The 13,235-nt window shown below is 36.7% G+C and overlaps 2 protein-coding genes across 3 annotated transcripts in view; one reads left to right on the top strand and one right to left on the bottom strand.

The window, feature by feature from the left end:
• The window catches only part of POLR3G (RNA polymerase III subunit G), a 35,787-nt gene extending 35,159 nt beyond the window's left edge, over nt 1-628 (bottom strand). The window contains exon 1 of one of the 2 annotated variants that reach the window (XM_088796614.1): nt 490-628. The gene's annotated coding sequence lies outside the window, so the exon portion shown is untranslated. The remainder of the gene's footprint in view (nt 1-489) is intronic. The other variant, XM_088796613.1, reaches the window with a different exon arrangement.
• Nucleotides 58-13,052, top strand: MBLAC2 (metallo-beta-lactamase domain containing 2). Its single transcript, XM_019734241.3, has 2 exons — nt 58-969; nt 9,681-13,052. The coding sequence occupies exons 1-2, from the start codon at nt 516-518 to the stop codon at nt 10,064-10,066; spliced, it is 840 nt and encodes a 279-aa protein (XP_019589800.1). The 5' UTR covers nt 58-515; the 3' UTR covers nt 10,067-13,052.
• Nucleotides 13,053-13,235: the final 183 nt, after the last annotated feature.

Genomic DNA, 13,235 nt, shown 5'->3' with positions numbered 1-13,235 from the left:
CCCTTGGCAGGCGCCGTAGTTGTCCAACCCGCTAGGTCTGACTCTCTGCGCGGGCTGGAAGTACGCAGAGCGGCGCTCGGTGGGTGGGCGGATCTGGTGCCTTCTCCGACTAGGTCCCTGCCTCTGCAGTTAGACACCCCCCCCCAGGTTGGGGAAGGGTCGCCTTGTAGGTCTCCAGTGGTCCAAGCGTTAACGCCTTCCTGTGCTGCGGCTACTGAGGCTGCGATTCCTCCAGCGCCCGGGGGCGGGCAGAACAGCCTCTGCTCTCTGCGGATCTGTCGTGGGAGTAAAGCGGCCACGACAGGCAGTGTCTAGGTGCCGCCTTCCTCCTAATTCTACTCCCCGCATCCCCCGCACCCCCTGCACCACCCGCATCCCCCTCCCCCTCCTTGCTCTGCGCCACCTCCCTGGCTGCGGGCAGACCGCTCCACACATCCGCAGCGCCAGGAGCCTGGACAGCCTGCGGGAGGCACACACGCCCACACTCACCCCTCCTGGCTGCACCTCTTCCCAGCATGTCGGCGCTCGAGTGGTACGCCCACAAGTCCCTGGGCGACGGCATCTTCTGGATTCAGGAACGCTTCTATGAGTCTGGCAACCGTGCCAACATCTGGCTGGTGCGCGGCTCCGAGCAGGACGTGGTGATCGACACGGGCCTGGGGCTGCGCAGCCTCCCGGAATACCTGTACTCCTCCGGCCTCTTGCAGGACGGCGGGGCCAAGGAGGACGCGGCGTGCCGGCCGCTGCTGGCGGTGGCCACCCACGTGCACTTCGACCACTCCGGTGGTCTCTACCAGTTCGACCGGGTGGCCGTGCACCACGCCGAGGCCGAGGCACTGGCTCGCGGGGACAACTTTGAGACCGTGACCTGGTTGTCCGATAGTGAGGTGGTACGGGCGCCCAGCCCCGGCTGGAGGGCCAGGCAATTCCGAGTGCAGGCGGTGCAGCCCACCCTCATCCTGCAGGATGGTAATGGGCCCTCATGGGCGCGCGCTGTCTCATTAAGGGAGGGGGTTGGGAAGAAACAGTCCGAGGGATGCATGTTGCAGATGTGCGTGACTGTAAGGGGGCTTGTTTTGCTACGTTTCAGAAACACCACTTTTGTTTCTCCCTGCCCTGACACTCGACCAGAGCCAAGGCCATCGCAGCCTTCCCTACCTGAGACTAGCTCTGGCGCGGTGTAGCAAAGCTGAGTACTCCAATGAAAGCCGGCCCCACCCTCTCATCCGTTTCCTCTGTGAGGAGTAGTAGTAACGCCGCAGAGACTTGTGACTAGGAATTTCCCATTCTTTTCCCGTACACCTGTCAGACATTTACAGGCGCTTTTCTAGAGAGAAGACTTTTAAGGAATAACGCCTCAAGGAGAGTGCATGTCATGCTGTCTGCTTTTGCGAACTGCTGACTTCATCTGCTCCGTTGACCGCCAGCTATGAGCAATTCCCACCTGTAGGTTTAGAAAGCCATTAGAGAACAGTGGTTGCCATCTGCTCTTGCATCTTTATCTTCCAGATAGATTTCTGTTCTTGATGTTGCCTCACCAGAGAAAGAGCCAGATAGGGTACATAAAAAGTAGAATATGTCTGAGTCTTACATTATGATAGGTATCTGGTCTGGTTGAAAGCAAGGTCTGGGAAAGATTAACACGGAGATTACTGCAGGTGATGGTTAAGTATGTGGACTAATGCATAGGTAGCCCTGGGCCTCTTAGGCCCCATAAAACATAGAATAGGGTTCAGAGAAAAACTAATGGAACAAAATACGAGTAGGGCCCCAGTCCTCCGAACACTATGCAGGCACTTAAATAATTGAGCTAATTGGACACAGAAGCAATATTTGTATATCAATTTCCTTTTTTCTTTTTAGAATACTTTTGTTGATTCCATTTTATTCTCTCAATATTTGAAGTGAGGTGGCTGATAGTGACAAAAGCTAGGATTTGAACCAAGGCACAATATATCAAAGCATGCAGATCATACAAAAATCCTACCGCATAACTATATTATGGTAATTCCAAGTAGGATGTGAAACCCCCTTTTCCCACTCTATCTTGAAACCATTTTAATTGCCAATTTAATTTATTAAAATATTCCTCGAAGAGGTAGCAAAATCCAATTACTGCTATATAATACCCTCACTTTATGACCAACCAATATGACAAATAATGAAATATTTTACGAAAATCAGTTTATCTTACAAGTGAGATTCTGATCACTTGAGATATAAAAAATATAAAACAAGATTCTATGTCTCACACCCTATCCAAAGTCTTTTCATTTAAAATTTATATCTAAGGGTTAAAAAAAAAAACTGGTTGAGAGGGGAATCTTATATTACCTAACAATTTGAGATGAAAAAAGTACATTTACATTAAATGTACTTTTAATTACTGTATATCTTGATAGAACTGATACTTTTAGAGGTAAGATTTCCATGCAGTTGACAGATATTCAGAATAAATTTTTTCTGTCATCCAGACCAAGAAATGTTTACATTATTTAAAATATATTTAAATTGTCTACACGAATAAATTACTTTTTGATTTATTTACTTTTCTCTCTGCCAGCAACAGGAAATCAATGGTGAAACTGATAGGAATTGATGTTTCCTAGATGAATAGTCTAAGCAGGCCTGAATATCATACCTGAGATTACACTGCCACTTTGGGAAAGAGCTGGGAATAGAATCCAGGTTTCCAAAATCCCAGTTGATGCTAGAATTATAGCCTTATAATTATAATTAAAGCATTTTGGAGCTGCAAGGGGCCTGCAAGCTACCTGTTTGGTGCTTTAAGCCTTTGAAGGTATGAAAAGAAAGCTTTATATTTACCAGACACTTTGAAGGTGATAATACTATGTTAAATCAAAAGTTGTTTTTCACTGGGAACTGGATGCCTCACTCTGTCAAGTAGTATCTAATTTCCACTTTTCTCGAGAATGTTAATTTCCTTATTGTCTCTTCTGAGTGGTGTGGTCTACTAACTTGCTATCTTGCTATGTCAGGCATTTTAGTCACTTTAGTCATAATCCTGATGCCTGGAAGGAGAGAGAAGATATTTATATTAAAATTCATACACAATTACACACACACACATCTGCAGCACATACCTAACAGCGTAGAATCTTCATTGCTTTGGTTAGAACATGGGGGGGGGGGGGTTGAAGTCATTAAATTTCATTTAGGTGAATTGATTACCTGTGTTAGAGAAGCATAAATATATGCACTGTAACCCAAAAGATGACTTGTAAACGAGGGACAAAGAGGACAAGGAGAAATCATCATCCAATGCATCATCTTTGATGGAAAACAACTTGTCCTACTACCTGTGAAATAGTATCTTCCTCTAAGAAGATTGTGATAAACCTTAGATTGCTAGAGCACATTCTTCTTGAATGGGCACACATTTTGCCTATTTTCACAATATTCAAGTGATATGAATGAAGTGCAGGCATTTTGGCTCCTATTAGGCATGTTTAAACAGTTTCCCAGTGTCACCGAGATGATAAAGCAGTTGTTTCAGGTGGACTTGAATCATTTGGGGATGTTAAAAACAAACAAAAAAATAGATTCCAGAAAGGTAGCAAAATGAACAGACATGTCTAATTTGACTCCCTTCCAAAACCCCATTAAGACTACTGTAAAGGGACCATGGTTTGTTCATTTTAAGTATAAATCCACATTGACTGATGAACTCTTTGGGATGCTGGACAGGTGACAACTGAGTTAGCAGTTTTATCCTATTACAGCAATGGGAAATCAAGAGCCAATCCAGTTTGCACTGCAGGAGCCTTAAAAGGAATTAGCAGCAGCAGGTATTTAGTGTGGGCAAAGGGAATAGTACTACTAAAATAAGTAGTATGGGTTGAAAACGTTTAAGAAACTATTTAAACTCTAGAACCCTTCTTCCTAAGTTTATGGCCATCCACTTAGTTTGTTCTCCGAAGAGAGTAAAACAGGTTTCTTGATTGAGAGATGCCAAGTGCTGTTGAGCTCAGGTCTTCAGAATGGAAAATAGGAAGAATAAGCGTGTGTATGTGTATTTTCAAAATGGAAAATAGGAGAAATAAGAAGGAATAAGTTGCAAGTATACAGAAGGTGCCAAAAAATGTATACACATGTTAGGAAAGGAAAACTATTAAAATTATAATATATACTGATAACAAAAGATGAATACAAGTCGCTTTGATTTCTACAATTATAAGAGGTGCTCAAAGTGGTTACCATCAGCGTCCAGATACTTCTGGTTACGGTGAACTACTGTTTGAGCAACATTGACCAAAGTGTCCACATGTATACATTTTTTTTGGCACCCTGGTATACATATGTATATATTTCCTACTCGTTTCCTAGACAATGAGAGCCAGGCCTTTACCCCCCAAATAGGAAGTTGGAAGAATCTTATCTGGGATATCTGCCCAGCCATACAGGAAAGACTAAGATGCTGATCCCTCAGTAATCCTTGGCTTGATATCTCTACAGTGAATCTTAGGTCTCTAGGCCCCATGCATGTGTTTCAAACAGCCTTTTCATCCCCTACTCTTAAACAGGCAACCAAGCATTATGAAAAAAATCTGGGAAAATCCTGTAACAAGATCAAATATTAAAACAGCATAAAGCAACTAGAGAGGGGAGGACTATCATTAATATCATTAGGGGATAACAAGCTATTGTATATAAGACAGCTAAGAGACAATAGAATGCTTTAAATGTAAGCAACAGACAGAACAACACACATACACACACACACACACACACACACACACACACTCACACGAGTTCTTGGAATTTCAAATGTCAGGAATTAGTAGAAGATCTGGAAGATTAAGTTGAAAACTTAACAAAAAGAGCAGATAGGCAAAATGAAAACTAAGAGAGGACCAATAGAGGACCAGTTTAGATAATCCAACATTGGAATAATAGAGCATAGATAGAATGAAGAAAGTGAAGGAAAGAAAGCATAGAGATAATTCAAGAAAATACCCCACAGGTAAGGGCTGTAAATTTCCTGATTGAACGAGCCAACAGAGTTCCTAGCACAATGGATGAAAACACATCTAACCCAAGGCAAAGTATTGCAAAATTTCAGAACGCTGGGAACCAAGCCTCTAGAAACTTTAAAACAAAAAAAGATAATCTATACATATCATAATGGCTTTGGAGCTAGAAAAGATGTGCTGTCTTACTTGAATAAAATTGATTTCCAACTTAGAATTCTACATCCAGTCCACTAATAAAGTCTCAAAAAATTATTTCTCACATTCTGTTATTTAGGAATCTACTGAGATATACCTTCAGCCTATTTATTCCCTTCAAAACGACATTCCCTTCAAGAAGACATTGAATACAGGAAACAGGAGATCTGGTGCAGGAGAAAAAGGAAACATCAGAATGATGACAAAGTATGATACTCTGACAATGATAATATCCCAGGCAGAGAGGGCTCCCAGTTGGAGCAGTTGAGTCATTACACTTGGAGGGTGAGAGGATGAGAAATATATACGTGTGTGGTGATTGATGGTAGGTGGAGACTGAGGGGTAAAGATCTAAAAATCCTTATATTTCATAGTGGAAGCCAGCAGATAACATCTTCTAAGAAACAAGAAATGGTAATACATGAATAAAATGAGAACAGTTTAATTGGTAAATCAAGAAATGGAGTATAAACATTATTTAGAGAGAACTACACTTAGTAAAGGCAACTACCAGGAAAAAAATAGCTAAATCTGTTGAAAGTGGTTGCCTCTTGGGAGCAGAATTGGAGACAGAGTCAGAATGGGGCAAATAACTTTCTTATGTTTAAGCCTTTCTGTAATATTTTATTTGAAATATGCACATATATTTTTTGACTAAGAATGAAATAAAAATAAAAGATAAAAGATTGGGGATGCCAAGATGAGAAAGGGTAGTTGAGAAGCCAAGAGAACTCTAGTGTGGCTGGAGTCTGGTAACACGTGGGTGAGAGCGAGTGTTTGGATGGATAGTGTGTGTGTATGTGTATTATATATGGATACATTTCATGGACAGTTCTGGTTCTGATAAGAAAGGTTTTGATGAAATGCTATATATCAGCATTATAAGCATATGGAAAGCATTTATAACGCCACCAAGTAATGGCAGATGTCATGATATTCAGCCATTATGACCTTATCAATTGTTTATAGTTGGTATCCATTTTGATAGGTAGGACTTACGTCTTTTCTGTTGCTAAATATTTTGAATATCACCTGAATATAACAGAAGATTAATAAGACTACACTGATAATTCTCTAGATTTCTTTTTTAGGATCAAACTTCCGTTACATCCTTCCTTTCTGTACACTTATTAAACAATTGGTCTCCAACAGCTCTAGGAAGTCAACTTAGCTATAATTTCTTTACCTTACCTGCCAATCATACAGTAAGTGGCAGTGGTTTCTGATCCCCGGAGACACTGTAAATCTGGAACAATTATCCTGTGAAGGAATCTGGCCCCTTATGACTGGAATGCTGGGACATTTGGGAGTGTCTGATCCAAGTGTAATTAAAGACAAGACCAGGACAATCCCTGGTCCCACCCCTAGCCCCATTGATCTATTTTGTGTCACTGTAGTTTCATTTTTCTGGAAATTTTCTATAAATGTTTTGTAATATATAGTATTTTGTGTCTGCTTTCATTTGGCGTGTTTTCATTTGGTGTGTAATGGTCAGCTCTACACTGACCATTACAGTAGCCACTAGCCACACGTGACAATTTAAATACAAATTCAAATTAATTAAGATTGATTAAAATTAAAACATGAATAGATATGTTGTTGTATCTATTCATTCCTTTCTATTGCCTAGAAATAATTCAGTTGTGGATATAACATATATATTCGTCTGTAGAAGGAAATTTGAATCTTTCTGGTTTGGGGCTCTTATGAATAATGCTGCCATGAACATTTGCATATAAGTATTTGTGTGCATACATGTTTTCATTTCCCTTGATAGATACCCAGGAATGGAATTCCTGGGTCTTATAGTATGTGTATGTTAATTATTTAAGAATATGCCAAACTGTTTTCCAAAACAATTATACCATTTTGCATTCCCATCTGCAGTGTATAAGGGTTCCAGTTTCTCCACATCTTTATCAACGTGTGATTTTGTCAGTCCTAGAATGATTTTAGCCATTCTAATGAGTGTGTGGAGGTATTTCATTGTAGTTTAATTTGCATTTTCTTAATGATATTGAGCATCTTTTCAGGTACTTATTTGCTTTTCAAATATCTTCTTTGTTAAAGGGTCTATTAAACAAGGGTATGTTTTTGTCCTTTTTAAAATTGAATTTTTGTTTTCTTATTATAATGGTGTAAGTGTTTTTTATATTTTCTGAATTCAAGTCCTTTATCAGATATACAATTTGTAAATATTTTCTCCTAGTGTGTGGCTCGCCTTTTCATTTTCTTAATGGTGACTTTTTAAGCAAGAAACTGTATAACTTGAATGAAGTCCATTTAGTCATGTTTTCCTTATGGTTTATGCTTTTTGTGTCATAGATAAGAGCTCTGTGTCTAGCCCAAGATCATAAAGATTTTCTATTATTTTTCTAGAAGTTCTGGCATTTAGGTTTATGATCCATTTTGAATTTTTGTTAATATTGTGATGTAAGGGTTGAGAGCTTCTTTTTGCTTTGTTTTTTTGTTTGCATTTGGCTATCCAAAGTGCCCCAGTCCAATTTGTTGAAAATGTTATCCTTTTACCCACTGAATTACCTTGGTTGACACCTTTGTCCAAACTCCATTGACCATATATGTAAGTGTCTCTTTTTGAACTCTGTTCTCTTCCATTAATTATGTATATCATTTAGCCAGCACCACACTGTCTTCATTATTTTAACTTTATTATAATTCTTAAAATTAGGTAATGTAAGCCTTTCAGTTTTTTAATCTCCTTTTCAAAATTGTTTTGGCTATTCTAGGTCATTTGCATATCCATATAAATTATAGAGTCAGATTTTTAAATTTCTACAAATAAGCATGTCAAGGCTTTGATTGAGATGTGGTTGAATCTATAGATCTACACCGACCATTACAGTAGCCACTAGCCACACATGACAATTTAAATACAAATTTAAATTAATTAAGATTGATTAAAATTAAAATTTTAGCTCCTTAGTTCCACTAGCCTTATTTCAAGTGGCATTTGGCCACATGTAGCTAGAGGCTACCATGTTGGATAGTGTTGATACAGAATATTTTGATAATCTCAGAAAGTTCTATTAGACATTGTAGCTATAGGAAAAAAATGAAACTTAATTACCATCTTAACAATTTTGAGTCTTCCGTTCAATGGAAACAGAATATCTTTCCTTTTGTTTAGATCTTCTTTAATTTCTCTTGATAGTGTTTTTATAGTTTTCAGTGTACAGCTATAACAAAACATCTTTTAGTGTCTGTTTTTGGTGCATATATAATTTCTATTTTTAATGTAGTGACCTAATGTATTTCTTCAGATAATGTACCTCTTTTCTCTAGCAATATTCCTTATTTTGTCTGTTATTAATACAGCCACTCTAGTTCTGTTATAATTAATATATATGGTGCACATAACTTTTCAATCTATTTTTGTCTTTGACCTTATAGTTCTTCTCTTGTAGACTGACTTATATCTTGCTTTCTTAAATATGTTTATCCCACTCCTATTTAAGGTAATTATTGATATAGTTGTATTTAGGTCTGCCATTTTATTTCTGTCTCATTTCTTGTTTATCCCTCTGTTCTTTATTGTAATTTTTTATGTTTAACAAATCCTGATTATGGTATCATTTTAATTCCTCTTATCTTTCTAAGTATATTTGAGTTTTTCCTGTGTATGTTTGCACTAGAGATAACAGTATGAAACTTTTAACTTATGATGATTTGCTTAAGTTAGTATTTATTTAAATCCAATAATGTAGCAAATTTGTAATCATATGGCTTAATTTCCTCCCACTGTCAAACAACTGGGAAAAAGTATGGGAAAAATTACCCTATTTGCAAGTTAGTAAGTTAGTCTGCCACAGTGTAATGGATTCTGACAGAAGACATGAGGTTCCTGGGTTAGACACTAAGGACAACTTATTTCTCACAGTACTAGCAGCAGCCAGAGCATCAGCATTTGTACCAAGTCCTCAAACCTTAATTCCCAGAGGGTAACAAAAGAAGGGGTAAAAATACAAAGCTGTTCACTAGAGCAGCATTCATGGATTGTGTCATTAGGATCCTGGTACCATGTATGTTCTGAAAAATTAAAGTTTTGGAGCCAAATAAATTTGAGAAACTATGTAACCATATCTCCCTGATAAATATCCACAATGTACATTAGCATATTAAAAGCTCTAAGAAGCCTTGCAGAAAAGAAAACTGCTTAATTTTTAAAGAAAGAGTATCCAAAATGAGTTGACCACAGTTATTATTTTTTTTCCTGTCTTCTCTTTTATGTATCATAACAACCTGCAGAAAGAATGTTCCACATTACTCACTTTGGCAAACACTGGTCTGGCAGTTGAAATATAGGCAACTTATTTTTAAATCATCATTAAGAAACATGGTATTTTATAAATAAAAGTAAAATAAGGGTCACCTTCTCAACCTCTTTCAAGCCATTTAATGTTCTTCTATTCTTTAAGTGATTGAAGTCATGTATGCAACATGTTTACCTGTATACTCTGTTTCCCTTTGTAGGGGATGTGATCAATCTTGGTGACAGACAGCTCACTGTTATGCATATGCCTGGTCACTCTAGGGGCAGTATTTGCTTACATGACAAAGACCGAAAGATTCTCTTCAGTGGAGACGTCGTGTACGATGGATCGCTGATTGACTGGCTCCCATACAGCAGGATAAGTGACTATGTTGGAAGCTGTGAACGTCTGATAGAATTAGTAGACAGAGGTCTGGTAGAGAAGGTGCTTCCTGGGCACTTCAATACTTTTGGTGCTGAAAGGCTTTTTCGACTGGCTTCTAACTATATTTCAAAAGCTGGGATATGTCACAAAGTTTCTACTTTTGCCATGCGCTCACTTGCAAGTTTAGCCCTACGTGTAACAAATTCTAGGACCTCACCCTAGTATCTATACCGATAATCTATTTCTGATTAATTCTATAAATTAATCCAATTCATTTTGTGCTGGTTAAAATGATTAATGGTGAGCATTTCAAAAAGTGCTATCATACTACTGTCGTATATTAGAGATAAAAGGTTGAGAATGAATAAGTCAAAAAAGAAAGTTCGTAGTTTATTTTTTTCTTTCTTCCAAGTAAGAAATCACTTAACTAAGATTCTAATTTGCCAAAGCTGTCATCCTTTAATATTTGCTCTATAAATGACATAAAAGTATATGGGGAAGCAAGGAGGCGTTTTTCAATCAGAGGAAGACCTGTCCTTGCCTCCTACTTGTCTTATTTTATTTCCTAGGTGACTTAGGAAAAAAGGCATAAAGAGTGTTATGTTTATACTCCAAACTTAATATTTTTAGTATATTTTTTAAAGATAAAAGTTTTTTGATTTAAAATACATTAGAACTCAATACAAACATATGAACTAAGATTTAGAATGACAGCTAAAACAATCTATTGTTATGATACAGAAATTGTATGCTTCATTTTATTTATTCTTAATGTAATTATAGTGTACATTATATGTTGTGTAATTTTACTTACAAAAAGTACAATGTTTTATTGAAAAGCTTTAAATGTAAATTGCAGAGTGCTTCAGTAAAAACCTATTATATATTGTTTGTTATTATGTATGTGTAATATTATCAATCATAAAAGTGAAATTCAAATGTCTGTAATCTAATTACAAATTGTCAGATTTCTCAAAAGGACACTGTCAGGCAAATCTGAGAATATACACATTGAGAATACTTTTTTATTATATCCTATTTTAATATTAACAGCTATTATAAACAAAATTTTTCGTGTGAAATAGCCACTTCAGTATGTCATATTTTATCGTATCCCAACAACTATAGAGATCTACAACATCCTGATGTAAATCATTCTTTTACTTAGCATGACACATATGTACCACAGAAGTCCTTTCAAATTAATTGCAAAATGTGTTTTAGATATCACCTTAGAGTGAATTGCCTTTTTAATCCTGATTCACAACACCTATTCCTGTTCAGTATTCTTTGTCTTGAATGAAAAGAAGTCTACATTTGTAAAGTTATAGGAAAGATTATACCACCATTTAGTAAAATGTTTTGGTTTGGTGCTCTTAATAATTTATTTTTAAAACCTTTTGGAATATTTCATAAAGGTTTTAAAAATTTTTTTTCAATGCCTTTTTATTATTGACATGCCAAAAACCAAACTGGAATAGCTTTGGAAATCAGATTTTTAGTCTTAGGAAGGTCCAGCAATTGATTTCTGAAAAAGTTATGAAACTTTTCCTACCCTACACCCACCCAGGTTCTTTAGTCTTTTATTCATTCAACACACATGCTCATACACACAATCACATACATACATGCACAGCATTGTGCTCAACACTGTGGAAGCTTAAAAAGTCAAAGAGACTACATTCTAGCTGGAAGTAGAAGACACACAAAATATGAATAATATTATATGCAGGTTAGTGTTAATACAAATAACACGTGAATCAGGGACATGAATGGAAGGATGTGAAGTTTGGTCAGGGAAAGGTTCCAGGAAGAGGGATTTTTGAGTCAGATTTGGAAGGATGATTTGTTAGGTGGTCGGGGCAGGAAACAAAAAGATCCAAGAATAGGAATGGAAGCATTGCTGTCTAGAGTAGGCTATTCCCTGTGACAGTTTAAATTTAATTTTCAGGAATCTTAGATCTTCCAAACACCAAGTATTTAGCATGAGAAAGATGGGTTTGTGATTTTGTATATAAGAATCATCCTAATGACAGACAAGCTGTACTGCCACATGCCACCAAATGAACCTTAACTTAAAATCAGTAAGGAGGCCATGATTGTTCAAATGTAGAATATCATGGGAGTTTCTCTACGATAGTCATTCAAGGCAGGAGGTCTGTTTCAGTTGATAGTGCAACATCAAGAATATAAATTTGGTTCAGGGCAACTACAAACAATCACTTAATGAGCCTTAAATATAGCCATTATTTTTATATCAGTAGCACAAAAGAAAACCAAAAGTCCTTAACCGTGGACCATTTTATCATACTTCAGGACTATTTTTTTTTAGGCACTCATTTTTATTGAGAAATATTTAAACCTGATGAAGATTTTTCTTATTTCTTAAAAGAATAATTTTTCAAAACACGTTGATTTTATTTTTAAATTTCCTAATGATTTTTTTCAATTTTTCAAATCGTACCAAAACATAAGACTGTGATATTTGACTATTGCTTCAATATGAATAAATTGGGGAAAGGATCTATCATTCATATAGTGCCCATGCTATGAATTTTAAAACGTGCATTATTTAATTTAATCCTGGCCCCAGTGCAAAGAAGTAATTGACCAGCCTACTACTATACAACTTTGGACACAGCTGGTAATTGAACATAGGTCTGTCTGCCTCTCAAACTGTGCTCTTTCTCTTATACCTGCATAATAACATAAAATTGGCAAAGTATATTTTTACTTTCCAAGACGCCACATGTGCCAAGAATAAATCAAGTGATGTTAAAGCATAATAATAACATATTTTAAAAAAAGCTTTAAAACTATGTATTTTCACCCTGACAGTGACCCTTGTTGTAATTTATGGTGTTTGTTTTTTTCAGTTTTGTTTTGTTTTTTTAGAAATAATAGTATGTAAGTATAATTCAAAATTGGCAAAATGTAAGACATTTAGAAATAATTTTTATTATTTATATTGTTAACTTAATCTTTGGAAATTTATTTTCCTTATTTGGTGTTTCCTTTTAACTGAGAAGTCTTAAACAAACAAAAACCTTGTATGCTACCCTGATATAGTTGAGTAAATGATTATGTGTAGTTGTTCTTATATGGATAGTAATATGAATGTGACATGCACAAGTTGTCCCTTATAATTTTCAGATAAGTGTAAGTAAATATTTGTGTGATAAATATTAAAGTGGACATTTTATTTCAATCTGTAATTGGTGTTTTTTTATGATGTTAACCAATTCCCATTTGATTTCTTGCAAGGATATTTCCTATATGAAATGCAGCTTTGAAAAGCTTGTAATAAGATGTCAAATCCATGGACAAGAATAAAAAATCCAGAAACCAAAAAGTACCCGTACACAAGGTCAGACAATTAGGTCGGAACTCA

The sequence above is a fragment of the Rhinolophus sinicus genome, chromosome 3 (assembly GCF_057876585.1).
Source record: "Rhinolophus sinicus isolate RSI-liver-muscle chromosome 3, RSI-T2T, whole genome shotgun sequence".
In the NCBI taxonomy this organism is placed as follows: domain Eukaryota; kingdom Metazoa; phylum Chordata; class Mammalia; order Chiroptera; family Rhinolophidae; genus Rhinolophus; species Rhinolophus sinicus.
This window is presented reverse-complemented; position numbering and strand designations above follow the sequence as displayed.